Source organism: Anastrepha obliqua, chromosome 4 (assembly GCF_027943255.1).
Source record: "Anastrepha obliqua isolate idAnaObli1 chromosome 4, idAnaObli1_1.0, whole genome shotgun sequence".
In the NCBI taxonomy this organism is placed as follows: Eukaryota; Metazoa; Arthropoda; class Insecta; order Diptera; family Tephritidae; genus Anastrepha; species Anastrepha obliqua.
The window spans coordinates 122,511,596-122,528,905 of NC_072895.1; the positions used below are offsets into that span (position 1 = coordinate 122,511,596).

The 17,310-nt window shown below is 34.8% G+C and overlaps 1 protein-coding gene across 1 annotated transcript; it reads left to right on the forward strand.

Moving 5' to 3' along the window:
* The first annotated feature begins 157 nt into the window (after positions 1–157).
* LOC129245554 (dehydrogenase/reductase SDR family member on chromosome X) lies at positions 158–16,696 on the forward strand. The gene is made up of 6 exons (XM_054883771.1): positions 158–965; positions 10,370–10,593; positions 10,793–10,900; positions 15,205–15,378; positions 15,549–15,756; positions 15,829–16,696. The coding sequence occupies exons 2-6, from the start codon at positions 10,413–10,415 to the stop codon at positions 16,223–16,225; spliced, it is 1,068 nt and encodes a 355-aa protein (XP_054739746.1). The 5' UTR covers positions 158–965; positions 10,370–10,412; the 3' UTR covers positions 16,226–16,696.
* The last annotated feature ends 614 nt before the right edge of the window (positions 16,697–17,310 follow it).

A 17,310-nucleotide genomic window follows, 5' to 3' on the forward strand; every position in this document is an offset into this window, starting at 1 on the left:
GTATTTGTATCTTTTTTAAATACATTTTAATTGAAACATAGTTTGACATTGTTACTATTTGGTATTAAACAGTTAAATTTAATGTTTCGCACAAATTCCTCAGTAAAAATCCTCTACAATAAAATTCCCTCAGTTAACGCAAATTTCCCAACGCAAGTGGCTACGCTATTTCTATTTTTAAATAACAGCTGTCTGGTCAGCTGCTCACATGGTTCCTGTTTATGTCGATTAGTGGTGAATTTGTTTAGAATGCACGATAAAATAATAACATTAGCAAATCTATTGGAAATTGCTGGGATCAGCAAATTATTAAGAATGAATGCGCCATTTTCATAAGACTGAAATGAGGCTGCATTTTGTCGTGAAGCTTTTTTCAGTGGAGCATTTAATAAGAGTGCCTCCTCAATTTGTTATTTTTATCTACGCTGCACCTCCAGCGGCCATTACTTTAGCAGCCAACACGCTAGCAGAGAGTATTACTCAATGATATGGCTACGTTGGGAAATACTTCCCATTGACATTGCAAGTTTTGCGAAGCGCTGGCTCAGGTGTTTGAAGACGCGCCGGCAATGTTGGGCGATTAGTCACTTAGCGAGTTTCTCTGCGATCGGTTGTAAAAAACGTGTTGCGCGGCGATTCAGGTTGCCTTTCCTGTAGTCTCTATTTATTAATACCAAGCGTTATTGTTCAATATATGTTTATGAAAGCAAGCGCGGCTAGACAAGCGATTAAAGAACATCGTATAGTGCGATAAGTGCTTAAGCGTTGGAGGAAAAATATATTTACACAATTAATAAAATTTATATGACTTGACAGAAACGCGGCCTTGGAAAGTAACTGTCAACAAAAAAACTTATTTACACATGATTGATGTCATTACAAAATCAGATACAGTATTACCTGCAAAGAAAATTAACGACAACTCCTCATCAACAGCAATATTAAATAAGCCTGTAAATATCAAGGTATGTAAACTGAATACGCTTTTAAGAACAATCTTTAGAAGTAATATTTAGCTTTTGCTAGGAAACCACCTTCAAAGCAGGAGTCGTTTATATCTTTGCCTTTTCAAAACAGTTTGGAATTTATTTGCATTACTCAGCTCATCGTTTCGCGCCTCAGGCAAGCACATTTAAGCCAATTTTCCAATGTCGAAGTTATTAAAGTGCCAAAGTAGCATATAAACCTACTTAATTCCATGCACGTTCCTATGTGAATGCATACATAAATACTTACCTGTATGTATATAAGTATGTATACGAGAAGTCGAATGTGTTTGAAAAAAGAAAGTTTATTGCTACCGCTTCTTTTCCGCTATAAGTATGATTATGTATGCTTGCATTTATTTTTTTTTTCTTATATATTTTCATTTCTTTTGCTTTACCAACCCAAAAGTTCACCTTATCAGCTTAGTTGCACGTAACTACTCGAACGCTGTTTCATTTAGCTCAGTTTCTTGGCAACTTATTGTAAAACGTTTTTTGACTGCTTGCTTTCTGTGGCTTTCGTTTAAGTTGTTTAAATACTGCGCTTTCTCGCTAACAAGCAGTCAATTCAAAATAAAACGGCGCTTTAAAGTGATTGCGCACGTTTTTTGTTGCTGTTGTAAGAGCATATATCACTCCCTGTAACTTTTTACAAATGCTGCGTGAGAGACAGTTCTTGGCTCGATGTAAATCCGAATCGTAGTGATAACGTAGTTCGGAATTGTAGTTGTAGAAATTCCATTTGGTATAAAATGTGTTAGTGCCAAAGCGTCAGAAAATGTATATCCGGTGTCTATTTTAATATTGTACCTATATATTTGCTTTCCCAGCAGTTAGCCAATTCTTTCGCTATCCATTTGCATTTTCCACTTCAGCAACATGCTATCAGTTGCTTATTGAGTTTCTAGCATTTCTACTTCATTCTTATTCACCTAATGTCAATGAACTCTAACTTTTTTCTTCGCTACACCTTTTCAATTAATATCACAAACTCTTGTCTCCTACATTTCTTGGCACTCTGCCAATGCTAGTCAGCAATAATTTGTTTATTGGCCATATTCGTTTGCTGATTGTTTGTTTCTTTGTTCACATGCTAAGGTATATGTCTGCTCATTCAGCTACAGGTACGTTTGCTGTAACGAATCAAATTTGCATTTGCTGTAGGAAACACTTTTATACTCAGAAATTGAGAAATAGTTATTTCTTTGTTTGATGGTTTTTTGTTTTTTTTTTTTTTTTGTTTTGCCCCCAGTTTTAACAAGTCGGGCTGTTCTCTTTAACTTTCTTCTTTAGCTTATTAGCATTTCTGTGCGTGGCGTGTTTTCCATTATGGGTCTTATGGTGAAGTTTTCAATGCGATGTCACTTCTCTTTGCTGGCTGAGCTAAATTTGAATATTCAATATCACAGAGAAAAACTTAATTTAAAAATTTAGCAGTGAAGAATTCGCACTGCAAATATGACGCTTTATAAAGCCAAAAGGGACTGCATATTTGGGTCAGCTAAATTCTTTCCGCAATCCAGTTTATTATGAAATGGGCTGTTGCCAAATTATTTGATACATTGAAATTCGCTGTAGTGTTTTTTGCTGCACTGATGCACTGAAACTTGTTTAAGGTCAATTAAATTAGGCACGCAGCCGAAAACCCCTGCAGGGAAAGCCTTAACAATTCCTGGTTCAGAACTAGTGCAGCCCTCATGTCGCATGTAAAGATATCTGCCTTGTGAATGACAATGTGATATTAGAAAAGTAAACGCATATAATCGCGCCTCTCACACATTTTGGCGGGATATTTCGTCATACATAAAAGCCTTCTGCAATGGGCATGACGAGATTTTTCGTCATGGAAATTAGTCGTAATATATTGAACGCATTACATTCTACGTTGTTCTTATCTATTAAATCTTAAAGTGGTTATATATATTAAATACATTTGAATTATAAAATATTTTATCAAAATAAATAAAATTTGAGGTGTGATATTACTTATCACTGCGAAGAAAAAGTCCCCAATCTGAAACGAGTTGAGCAATAGCTAATTCCCCGGTTAACAGGTTAAAAAAACACTTTCGTCAAAATATTTCTGAAAAATATTAAGATTTACATGAGTTGCACCGATTTAAAAGTACCTTACATTAACTTAAGGCCACAGTAGCCGTAACTATAAACTTATTTTATTTTATAGTCAACTGTAAATACAAATTTCAGTAAAAAAATATAACCTTAAATGAAAATACCTTAAAAAAACCTTATTATTTTGATTTCGTTTATAAATTTTTAAACATTTTTATACAAACTCTTTTATTATCTCATCTGTTTATTTGAAAAAAATATTAAAAAAAATTTGTTTTATGTATACAAAAAAAATCTATTTTTGGACTTATTCTAAAATCTGTCCAAATCACGTAAATCTTAACATACTTTGGCAGAAGTTTTAAAATTAAAGAATGACGAATGACAGCGATTTTTAAGGCTGAGTTTGACCAATCCGACCCGAATATATTTACAAGTATTAAAAAAGCCATGACTTTATAAAAATCCAACATTTAATTAAAATTTGATTATTAATAAAAAATTACAAAATAAGTTTGAATCTCAGTAGCTTAAATCGGCACCATCTACCTGGCACTATACGTCAAGTGATCGGCGCGATGGCAATTAATGATCATCATCATCTAACGGTATAGAACTGACCTGCAGCACTGAACAATTACTCAGTGGCCACAATCGATCGACAAGCAGATAGATATTTTAAAGAAATATTTTTCAACGGGAAATATTACCTTTGATACCAGTATTCATAAATGATACAATTTCTTAGCAGCAAAAGATAATAAAAAAGTGTTCAGTTCGTAAAATGAAAATAATTTTTTTATTACAGAAAATCGTATCGTTATCATGCACATCCCAACGCTTTTTTGAATATTTTCGGAAGGAATAAAAATTAACAAAATGTTGGCCAAAGTTAGCCTTCTGTTTTTTTTTTTCTGTTTTTTGAGGAAGCCGACCCGAAACCGAGTTGAACTTTTATGGCCGAAGACAAAATTCACCCGTTCTCTACTTAAAATATTAACAATTTTAGAATTCCGTAGAAACATTTTTTTTTTTGATGTGACACCCTAATGTGCATACATGTACATATGTTTGTCAAATTAGTGTTTGTAGAGTAAAAAACACAGGCGTAATTTATTTGCTTTGTAACTAATTTTTATTCCGGCCAAATGTGTGGGTCACAGCAAATAAACTTGTTTGTACTGCAGCTATTATTGAAGAATAAATAGTAACAGTGGACCAGCCAAAGTTACACTGAAAGCCCACTCACAAATATTCATAATTATTCATTTAATTATTGCTTTAGTGAGCCCTAATCAATGTCAAGAATTTTATTTGCCAACGCAATTGCTTGCAGCTCTGAATTCATCATCATATAGTACATACAAAAAGGCTGTGCGGAAATTGTTTTAAGTCCGCAGCCTGTAAGCTGCCTACTGAACTATTGAAGCTCCATAATCTGCTCATACAGTGGGCTTTCATGTAGGCGATAAAAATACAAGTTTTCAAGCCAATCAGGCAGCTTTACATATACAAAATTCTGCGTTGCTCAAGTAATAAAATAGTAACTGTCTTTTTATTTAGACAAACACATGCCAACCACACTTTTAAAGCCAACTTTATTATTTAACTTACCACTAGCGCATCTTTTTAACTCTTTTTTTACTTAGGTAATTGAATGCATCTTTCTTTACTTCGCACGCGAGAGTTGCTGTGAGAGTGTGTTCATGTCCAAAAGCCGCATATGAGTTTACACAATCGACTGTATGAATTTTTTGTTGACGTTTTGGCGGTAGTAAATTAACACCTATTTGCTAGTTTGAAATCTAAGCAACCGTGAAGTCAGCACTTCGTGTAAAGCTATGCTAAGAAATAATGTCTATGCAAAGCGGCAAAAGTCTATATTTGTAAAAATCAACAAAAGGCAAAAAATTGCATATTTTTGTTGGAGCTTGCATGTGGAATTGTGAATTAAATGCTGCAAGCGAAACCACCTGGGCCTTTTGGGCCCAGCAGAACACAAACATACATTCACCAGGAGTTCTTTATCACCTTCGTAAACTCGCGTCCTGTATGCCTTTATCGGACTCCAACCACAAACCATTGCAGACATCGAGATTGAACTGTGTCGTGAGATCCGCGTTACGTTCTGGATATTGTTGCAAGTTAAACTCTTACTTATCCAGAATTGACCCCGACGTACTCAGTATATGTACAGCATGTGAAGCTATCCTAAATGATGTTAAATATCTTCTCACATGTCCGCTTAAATTTACTTATTTAATAACCCCCTCCTTTTGGTGCTATCCCCTCGATGCTGCTTTTTCCTAAGCTTATCGTGAAACGGTGTCGATTGGGACGGCTGATACTTTCGCCTCTCGAATCACGGATTTCTAAGCTGCTACAACAACACAAAAAATCAACACTGAAGGAATCGTTTGCTTAAGCACGCGGCATACTTCGATAATCCATTTGGAGATGCACTTAAACCCCCATTAATGAGGTCGCATAATATCAACCTAGTAATTGCGTTTATCACGAATAGGAGGGCCCTCAATTTCTGCAGAGCTAAGCTGGACGTTAATATTGCAGACATCTGACATGTCATTGTCAAACACCTCTTGCATATTACCTCGAATAGCCTTTACTCGACCGGAGGAGACCGCGCGCATTCTTGGACTTGGGCTAAAGAAGTTAAATGGGCTTGTTTGAATAAACAGCCAGTTGAATGGCGAAGAACTTTTACAACGGAAAAAAATGTATACATACATAGGACAGTCAAGACTAATGGCTTATAAGTATTGGGGCAATGGTTCCGTTACTGCGTTATTGGCTGCGATTAGTCTTAGCGAACTCAGGAAACCCACCTCAACCAGAAAAAATTGAGAATGGTTAAAAAAACCGTTACACTAAAGAGTCATGAGCTTCCCAATGGAATGCTTGTGCTTAAGTACGAAGGCAAGCAAACGCTTGACTGGTTAATTAGCCATTTTATGTAACTGTAGTTTCACATAATTTTGCCACTCAGTTTAAAACGCACCTTCCTTTGCTAGAGATGGTGTAAACACTCGATACAAATGGATGTGTAAATAAATAGGTAACAACTGCATACAGATGTATTCGAGATCTAAATGCGCTGTAGTTATGTCAAGTGAAAAGTTCAATACAGGCATATTTACACCTGTGTTCACAATAATAGCAGCGCGACGTATTGCAAAGTTTTGATTATTAGTACTAAGTAAATAGCTCTTTTTTACTTTTTTATTGAAAAAAAAAAAAAAATATATATAACTTAAAGTTTCAAATTTTGTCTAAAAATTTAAAACAATCAGCAAATTCTTAATAAAATTTCATTAAAATTTCAAACTTTTTATTCAGAATTAAAAAAAAATTCAAGTACTCATTTTTATAGCCCATAAGTTTTGGTATAACAAAGTGCAAGCTTGAAATGGCTCGAAAACCGCGTTGATTTTTGACATTTTTTTTTATGCAGGCAGTCTTGTAAATTTTCTTAATTACAATAAATTACAACTTAAACAAAATTTCGAGTATTCGTACTACCAAACGAGAGCCCTACATTTTTCTAAAGATGCTAACTAAAAAGTTTGAAATTTAAATACAATTTATTATATTTTTTTAATTTTGTAAAAAATTTGAAAATTTCAGTTATATAATTTTTGTTGTAGTAGAAATTATATTTCTATAAAAAAAACGCCGCGCTGCTTTTATTGGGAACACAGGTGTACAGGCATACTAAGTTTGTTTTTACAAAGTTTACAAACAAACTGTGTAACTATTTGCAATATTTTCGAAATTATACTTCAGATGGAATTCGAATTTGAATTAGCAAATAATTAAGGAATTTTTTGCTTACAACTCAACTTTGATGCTTAAAAACAATTGTAAATGGTTATTGCTAGTCAATTTAAAATTCTGCTGATTATTCCTAAAGGCATACAATAATTATCTGCTACTGTATATATCAGACTTAGGACTGCTTATTCAGTGCAAGACTAACTCTGTCTTCCAGTTAAACTGAGCTTACAATTTTTCAGGCTTAAAAAATTCAGTTCATTACCACAATTAAAGTAGCACTGAAAAGTACGCTTACATATGCAATGAATAGCAATAAATCCACAAAAATTACTCTACTCGTTCACACATCACAGATCTTTATAGACATTCATTTAGTGGATTATTTTAGTGTTTTAGTTCGTTTTATTATTATTAACTATATGAAAAAAATACAAAGAGCAGCAATAATTAATTTAATTGTGCAATTTCATGCTACTAATAGACAGTTGGAGGAAATCTGTAAGCGAGGTCTACTGAGGTTGCAAAAAATTATGCGAAATTCGATATTACATTTTATAATAAGCAATAACAGGCCAGGCGTCTAGGAGCACACGCTGTTTTCTATAATAAGAATGTTAGTCAGGGGTAGAATGAATAAAAAGATTATTTTGGCGCATTGTTAATTTTTTGTTGTTTGTTCTTCAACATTACTTATTCAGAAACTAATCCTGAAATGAAAATATTAATTAGTACACAATAAAGAACGGATTACGAGAATTCATTTAGAATAAGCTCCCTGTATTTGAGGCAGCCAGATAAGAATTTGTACAGAGCTTTAAATCACTACCGTTCAAAATCATGTTTATATTTTAGAGATCCAATGTTTTTTCACCAAAATGTTCACAACAAAAATTTTTATAGACAGGACAGGTACTAATGACGTGCTGAATATTTTCTGGGATATCAAAGTTACAAACTGGACAAGCGGTCCATAAAAGTAACTTTTTTAAAAGGCCTTTCATTTAGATTAAGGGGTAGTCAGAGGCCCGAAAAAATGATGATTTTCAATAATTTTTTTTGCTAGTCAATTGCATAGCATAGCATTAATACATCATGTTTCGACTTGCCTTAGCAAAATTAAAAAAAAATTATTAATTGTAAGAGTTATCGCTGTTTGTGTGGAGCCCGTTTCTTCAGAAGTCCCTTGCGGTGATCATCACAAGTCCTTGGAGATTCATCTAAAATAAATCGGACAAGAGAAATTAGTTTTATTAATAGGTAATATTGTGCCTGATCGAAGCTTTTTTTTCAAAATGAACAATATGGCGGCCTCAGGAAATATTTTTCAAAAATCGGAATTTTTGAAAAAAATTCCTCGATTGAGCACGAGTTTTTTTATGTTTTTCAAAACAGTATCGATTTTATTGAAATCTACCAAGCGGTTTTTAAGTTACAGTTATATATATATATATATTTAATTGACGCGTGTATCCTTTTAGGGTGTTTGGCCGCGCTCCTCCTCCTATTTGTGGCGTGCGTCTTGATGTTGTTCTACAAATGGAGGGACCTTCAAGCCGATTCCGAACAGCAGAGATTTTTATGAGGAGCTTTTTCTTGGCAGGAATACGCTCGGAGGTTTGCCATTGCCTGCCAAGGGGCGACCGCTATTAGAAAAATGTTTTTCTTAATTTTAGTGTTTCACCGAGATTCGAACCTACGTCCTCTCTGTGTGTTACAGTGATCACCAGTCCAAAAAACATTGTTTTGAGAAAATCGCATTTAATTTAATTTATATATACGTCAGAATGGACATTCATAACAATAAAATCCGAGAAGTCGGTTGCTTGCAGCTGCTGCTAGCTACTTGTTCTCGAACGCTCCGGAGCGCCCTTTGATAGTTGAATTTTGCATTTTGCTTCACTTTCATAACCCTCTGTACATAGGTAGTTGCCAATAGAATGATTGTAATATTTACTATATCAAGCATCCCACGCTTTTAACTCTTATTTGAATTACTCTATTTGTATCTTAATTTTTGTTATAATTCTGTTCTGAGGTAGTTGACTATGACTGATCCTTCGATTTGCTATTACTTCATTATAGGTCCCTTTGTCATTAAAATTTATTTTCTACTTTTTAGTTCGATTAGCAATAAAAGCGTGTTTTTTAGTTTTTTTAAGCTATATTTTTTTATTCTGTGCCACAACTCTGGCCAGGACAAAAAAAGTTTAAACTTTTTTGAGTAGTATAAAGCAGGGCTTCTTAAACTTTTTTATATAGCGACCCCCTTCAAGCTTAGGAAATTTCAAACGACCCCCTCCTCCATATAATGAAATATATGTATATAATATTAACCGTAGATGTAGATGTAACATCGCACTATTTTACAATGTAAAAAAATAGGGATTAAAGAATAAGTACCCATTCATTTCACATATATATAATTGGAAACGTTGACGGGATATCGGTCATAATAAAACACAATAAATAGAATGACATAAAACTATATATATATTTGTTCAATAGAAAAAATAAACTTTTGTAACAATTTTTTTATAAGAAAACATATTATTAACATCAAACAATATTAATGTGACGGATGTGATTGTTTATTTTTACACAAATAATTAAATCTAGGCTCAATTTGAGTTAGTGCAGATCGTAATCAATTTTCAACGTTTATTAAAGTTGAACGGTATTTTGATTTTATGTATGTAAGTTAATGTGGAAAAGGCTGATTCACATAAATATGTTTTACAAAATGGCAGTAATTTGTTCATTGCCATTTCCGATAGTAGGGGATGTTCTGATTTGATTTCTATCCAAAATTCATGCACAGGCACTTGGGAAAATCTGCGTCGCAAGGTAGTATCACTTGTTAATTCGGCAAATTCTTCTTGTGCTTTTAAGTTTAAAAAATTAATTTCTTCCCCCTTTCAGTAGTCTCGCGACCCCCCTGGGGGTCGCGACCCACAGTTTAAGAAGCCCTGGTATAAAGTATGCTGGAATAAAATATATTTATTGTTTTTACTGGCATCGATTAGAGGAACGGTTTTGCATTATTCCATCCGAGTGTACTACGACTAAATCGGCTCACTGTGGGAAATAAAAGTAGCTAAATTTTCTATTAAAATATTAATAATTTATGCTAACCAATGTTGTCTGGCCACTAACGCAATTTCATACTTTCACACAAATAACGCCGGCCGGCAAAACTCATGAAAACAAACTCAATTCTCAATTCCATCAAATGTGAATGTAGTTTCACAAATAAAAACCTCTGTAGAATGGCGTATTCGACAATCAGATTTATGGCGGCATACCATTTATTGTATGTATATGCTCAGAAGCATGCTGCGAGTTTGTCAGCCGTTAGTGAACTTTGCACTTCTGTCGTCATGCGGCCCTTATCAAGCGAAGCAGCCAATATAGCTTATCAGTTATGAGCTTATCGCATTTTTTGAGCTCTGCTGGAACATTGAAGTGAAATAAAAACTAATTTTCTTTATTTTTCATGTGTGCTTTTCTCTCTACAGCTATTCAATTTCTTCCGCCGTAAACTAAACTGAGCCGTCCAAAATGGTATTTCTAATTATTACCGTCCTCTCGCTGCTATTTGTGTTTTGCGGTTTCTATTTTGCCAAAACGTCAAAGGAGATGCCAAAAAATTGGTATGAATTGAAAACGGAGCTGCGCTATCAATACATTGGCCTAGTTGGTTTGGCCCACGATTTCATTTATCGATCACGCGATCGTGTTGGTGAGTATTTGTAACAAGTTTGTGTGTGTTTGTAGAAGGTCAATTAAAAGTAATTAATAAACAATGGAAATTGTTTATACAACTTCGCTTTTAATAGCATCTGCCCACCCTTATATAAAATTTAATTAATTACTTCAATTAGTAAAAAACTATTTATTAAAAGATTTGCTGTATTTTTTGTTTGATTTTTTTGATTCAGCACTTTATAAGCAACCTGGTCGTGTAGCTGTAATTACAGGTGGCAATCGTGGCATTGGCCTACGAACTGTGGAGAAACTGCTGGCGTGTGATATAACTGTTATAATGGGTAAGTTTCGCTATTACTAAAGGTTGTTTTTTAAATTGAAGTGGTAAGAAGTCTAGAAAGAAATATGTATGATGAAAATTCGAAAGTGGTTACTAAATTTGGAGCTATTGAGCTACCAACATTCTTTCGCATTCACGTCCAAATTTTGCTTGCCATTGGGGACTGCTCTTCGTTTCACTTTCTTCATAAGTCATTCCCTAAAATATTTAAAAAAGAAAACTACACATACATTGGTGGACAAAAGTTTAGTTTAATAGGAATATACACTTGCGGTCACATAATTATCATCTTTTTATACAATTCGCCATATTTTTTCATGGTCAATTTTTTTTTTGTAAATTTTTTATAAAACCATAGTCTATTGCACAATAAAATACTTCTACATCAAAGTTCCAAACTTTTCACAGAATTCACGACTATTTAACAAATTTCAAAAAAATTTTCATCAAAATTTTTAATTTTTTTCTGAGAATTCTTAGAAAACGTCTGGTTATGTATTTTTATAGCCCATTCAATTTTAGTATAAAAAGTGTAAGTTTGAAAACCCTGAGAAATCGGGTTATTTGTGACGTTTTTTTTTTTATAATTTTCTGGGAAGCACGTGCTTGCAAGTATTTTATATGGAAGAAAATGCTTAAAATCGTATCCAAAAAAATTGTCAAATTGAAAAATGTGGTTTGAATGACGAAGTAAGAACAAATAAAAAATAAAATAAATAATTGGCGCGTACACTTCTGTTAGGTTTTTGGCCGAGCTCCTGCTCCAATTTGTGGCGTGCGTCATGATGTTGTTCCACATATGGAGGTTTTAAGACGACTCCGAATGGCAAATGGTGTTTTATGAGGAACTTTTTCATGGCAGAAATACGCTCGCAGGTTTGTCATTGCCTGTCGAGGGGCGATCGCTATTAGAAACAAGTTTTTCTATCATTTTGCTGTTTCATGCACGGAGATTCGAACCTACGCACTCATGAATGGTAGTGACGCACCAACCCATTCGGCTACGCCGCCCGCCGATAAGAACCAGTAGAGTGAATTTCACAGTTATGCTTAAGCATGAAATCTGATGATGTGTGTGTCGTAATATATTATAAACTTCACAAGACCGAATGTAATGTGAACGCTCAAAAACATATTGAGATACCACAGATTCCAATGTTGCCCATGTTCTGAAGAATAACTTCCTGATTTGCGAATTTGTCCACTACAAAGATTCAAAGCATACGTCAGGCTCCACAAAGGGTTGGTTTTGACGCGCACTGATATTGAGGTTGCCAATCGACCGTTATTCTTTATTTATTTATTTATTTTATTTATTGTCATTGAATGGATACATTCTTACAGACTATATTAAGCTAATGTACAATAGTTTAGTAGTATACTATGAAAAGAACGATTTAAGATGATTGACTAAGATGCCATACGGCCATGTAAAATCAGCACCAGAAGAATTGAAAAACATATTTAAATCTGCACATGCCCTAGGAATCGGAGCATTCACCCCATAGTTGGTTCTCGAGAAGCCAATTTTAAGGTTTCATACTGTCGGAGCCTCATATTGGGTATATTAAATTGAATTTTACTTAAAAGGGAAGGACAATCGATAGATCCAGAAATGATACGAATAATAAATGAGCACGATAGAATAGATCGTCTGCTATCAAGTGGTTTTAAGTCAATTAATAAACATCGAGAGCGGTACGATGGTACAGGTTCAGAAAAGTTTAAAGATCGGAGCGCAAAACGAAGAAAGACTTTCTGAACTCTCTCAATCCGATTAGACAGACCTATTTGGTACGGTCTCCAAATAATAGCGGCATACTCTAATCTTGATCTAACAAAAGCACAATACAATGTTTTGAGAGTGTGTGGGTTGGTAAATGCAGAACAATTACGGCGAACGAATGCTAGCATCGCATATGATCGTCTTATGACGTGGTTAACATGGCTGGTGAAATTCAGCTTAGAGTCGAAAATAACGCCTAAGTCTTTAATTTCCTCAACGGATTGCAAAGGTAAGCCAGCAATATTATACCAGGTATGCAAAGTATTGTTTGATTTAGCATATTTTACGTGAAAGCATTTGCTAATATTTAGTGACAAACGGTTTAAATAGCACCAGTTCCGAACATTGTGCAAGTCAGCTTGCAACTTTTCAGAGTCACTAAGACTGTTAATCACCGCAAATATTTTTAGATCATCTGCATACAACAAGTGTTCTGCAAACGAAAAGCAAGAACCAATATCGTTAATAAAAAGTATAAAGAGGAGGGGTCCTAGAATACTTCCCTGTGGGACACCAGAGTATGCAATAAATGCACGGGATGTCGTATTATCAACGGCTACTACGCAGTGCCTGTTGGACAAATATGATTTGATCCACGACAAAAACGTGGAGTGTATACCCAATGATGCAAGCTTCGACAAGAGTATTCGGTGCGATACTTTGTCAAACGCTTTAGAGAAGTCTGTATAAATTGCATCAACTTGAGATCTGTTCTGGAAGGCTGAAATGCAGTAATCATTGAAAATAGACAAGTTAGTGACAGTGGAGCGACTTGCAACGAAACCATGCTGGTTGGTAGATATTAGGCCTTTGAGAGCAAAATATAACTTTTCATTCACTGTTATCTCAAAAAGTTTTGAGACAGACGAAAGCTTCGAAATCGGTCTGTAGTTGCTAACATCGTTTTTATTTCCACTCTTAAATATAGGCGTAACGGAAGTAAATTTCCAGTCGTCAACAAAGATACCAGAGGACAACGATTTATTGAATATAATTGTGAGAGGCTCAGCGAGACACAAGCAATTCTTCAGAAAAATGCCCGAAAGGCCATCCGAGTCAGTTTTCGTTGTAGACTTAAGCTTCATAATACCCTTGACGACGTCAGTAACAGATAGGCACAAAGTGCCAAAATTGAGAGGTGAAAAACTATTAGAGGGTAAACTAGAATCGGAGTCTAAGTCGGGTTCAAAATTAGAGCAGAAAAAGTCAGCAAATAAATTGGCAGATTCTATGGCAGAATTTGCATATTTGCCATTATAAAAAACATTGTTTGGCACCATTGAGCAAGACTTTTTTGATTTGATGAATTGCCAAAAGGCCTTCGAATCCGAAATAATAGTGTTTTCGAAATTCAAGATGTAATTTCTATATAAGAACTTGTTCAAACAGTTAAACTCTTTTAAATGGCATTGAAATTTTGAGAAGTGCATTGGGTCTCCAGACCTTTTATACAGTTTAGAAAATTTGTGTTTTAGATTCTTTAGATGCCTAAGCCGTTTGGTATGCCAAGGTGACTTATATACTTTCTTATGATAAACAGGAATGTGCTTCTTGTACCAGTTATCAAATAAAAAATACCACTACTACTAGATTTACGTACTAGATTGGCCCAAGTTTCTGGCCGCCAAGTGCTTTTCTTTCAGCGACGTAGCCCTGTTTAGATTAGTGCACCACTTTTTTTGTCAGTAGACCGAACATGATGAACATTACGAAGAAAAAATTCAAATATGACGGGCTTGGAGATGGTGGTATGGGGTGCACGAAAAAAATAACGAAATATACACAACACATTTGTAACTATTAAAGTAATTTTGGAGAAAACATATTTTAAGCTTTTATCTTAATCACAATCAGCGCCTCGTTTGGTTTCAAAAATAGTACTTATTGAATTTTTTTCTTGTGAAAAAAACGTTATAAAAACCACAAATCGCATCAGAAATCTGGTTTAATCAGATTAAAAACAAAAAATCAAGTTGTTTTTAACTAGTTCGCCACCACTGTAAATAGAAAATTCACTTCTACGTGAGTTAAATGTGAAAAATATTATAAAAATTCAACCTGATTTGTAAGCGCCCTTCCTTTTAAAGCTGCTTCGCTTAATTTTTATGCCAACAAAATCGCTATGCTGCACTCGATACCGACAGTGTAGAATTCGTTTCAAGCATGATGAAACTATTAATTATTTAAGCTGAGGTTGCCAAGAGTGTTGCAAAGCAATTATTACAACTGTTTCATTATTTAAAAATACAAAATAGATCCACACGTACGCCCTATGTGTAAAATTATGTATTTTGTAAATACAAAAAAGCTCTTTCACATGCAATCTGCTGTTGGTTTTCCGTTGTACTTGGCGCGGCCCATACCCAAGCACGCCTAAAAGCCCGCTTCAATTTAGTAACAATCATGCGCATATTCAAGTTTAACGCACTGCGCATTGCATATATTTAGGCGCACTTTGATGTGCTCGTTGATTTGCTCACTCACTCACTGCTTTTCTTTATATAATATTTGCATTTCAGGTGTTCGTGATCCCGTTAGCGCCAAAGCCGCGGTTACTTCCGTTGTCGATCTTTCAACCAGTGATGGCAAGCTGATATGCGAGACGCTTGACATTGGCGATTTTAAATCCGTTAAAGAATTTGCTGAAAAAATTAAGGCGCGTTACAATAAAGTGGATTTGCTAATTAACAATGGTGAGTTAATCCAAATATAGTAAATGGAAAAATAATTCGTTTGCCCTGATAAAAAACTAATAATAAATTTTTACTTGATTTCAACTCGAAATGAAATCTTTCAAGCAAATACATATTACATATATTATATATACAGTATAGTTACTAAAACACTAACAATTTCCCCACAGCTGGCATTATGTTTGCGCCCTTCAAATTAACCGCCGATGGAAACGAATCTCATATCGCCACCAATTACTTGGGCCACTTTCTGCTCACTCATCTGCTTATGCCCGAACTGAAGGCGGCTGGCAAAGAAGGCAAAAATTCGCGTGTCGTCAACATATCGTCTTGTGTGAATCTGATCGGACGCATAAATTACAATGACATCAATGGAATGTAAGCCTACTTAGCACATAAAACAATTTTAGACTACTAAAAATATTTATTTAATATCCTTCTCGTCTACAGCAAACACTACTACCCGGGCACTGCGTACAGCCAGTCGAAGTTGGCACAAATTCTTGCTACACGCCATCAACAAACCATCTTGGACGCACAGTCAGCGCATGTACAAGTGAATGCTGTGCATCCAGGTATTGTCGACACCGATCTCTTCGAGCATAGCGCCACCACTTATGTGCCATTCGTGAAGAAACTACTATTCAAAACCCCCGAACAGGGCTCACGCACCGTTGTCTTTGCCGCCATCGATCCGAGAGTAGAGGGTAAAGGTGGCACCTACTTGAGCAATGGAGGACTTGGACAAATGCACCCAGATGCCAAGAACCCAGCTAAATGTGAGAAATTATTTAAATACACCTGTGAGCTGTTGAAAATTGAGGATTTCGGTAGTGGAAAAATTTGATGCGCAAAAGCCTACGACAGGTGAAGAGTAAAACCAGCCACCGAATGTAAAGTCATGCAAAAATATATGCAAGCATTGTATTCTAATATTTCTAAGCCCTCGAGACAGACACTATTTGCGTTTACCAAATTTGCTGAAAAGGCAGGTGAAAATATTAGGGGTTTTCTATAGAAAATATGCCAAGATGAACTTAAAAATTTTCGATATCTGAATTTATGTCGTAGGAGTAGAAATGTATTAAAAAACAATTATGTTTCACTTTAAAAACATTATTTAGCCGATTTAACTACGCTTTCTTCTTACTCTCCAAACTCTCTATAAAATATCACTCACACTAAGCATAAACAACATTCATATACAACTGTATTAGCAGCAATAAGAAGCATTTAAGTATAAATCTAACCATATAATTAGTTAAATTACAACTGTATTTAATTTACATTTGTGAGAATAAATCTTTTTATACTAAAATTAATGCTCTTTATAATTAAAATGTGTTCGCAGATGCGCAAGTAGCCCTTAAAAAAAATAAAAATAATAACTTGGGCTGTTGCTCGTTCTACGCATAAAAGAACTTCAGTATAGTTTTACGCCACCGTAGGTGCATGGTTTGGTGAATTCGAAACCCACACTGAAACATCAAATGTTAGAAAAAAGTTTTTTCTATTAGCGATCGACCCTCGGCAGGCAATGGTAAACCCCCGAGTGCATTCCTGCCTTGGAAAAGCTCCTCATAAAAAAACATCTACCATTCGGAGTCGGTTTAAAACTGTAAGTCCCTCCATTTGTGGAACAATATCAAGAGGCACGACACACATAAGAGGAGGAGCTCGGCCAAATACCCAATAAAGTTTGTAATAGCCTTTAATATATTATATATAGAAAGTCTTACTCAATGTATTTTTAATTTCAATCGTGATAACGGCGAAGCAAACTTAATATATAAAACCATTTTGCACGAAGCCATTGCGGAAGCTTACATTAAATAATTCAAAAACCAATTGAGTTCCGTAAAATTAAAGAGAGATGTTAATAAAAAATGTATAGAAGTAAGTGTGAAAAATATCCAGTAAAATTTAATATGG

What these genes read in the sequence shown, in the direction of transcription:
- LOC129245554 (XM_054883771.1), top strand. Translation starts at nt 10,413, where the DNA reads ATGGTATTTCTAATTATTACCGTCCTCTCGCTGCTATTTGTGTTTTGC. An exon ending in TCGATCACGCGATCGTGTTG is followed by an intron (nt 10,594 to 10,792) that starts GTGAGTATTTGT and finishes TTTTTGATTCAG; the next exon opens with CACTTTATAAGCAACCTGGT. An exon ending in TGATATAACTGTTATAATGG is followed by an intron (nt 10,901 to 15,204) that starts GTAAGTTTCGCT and finishes TTTGCATTTCAG; the next exon opens with GTGTTCGTGATCCCGTTAGC.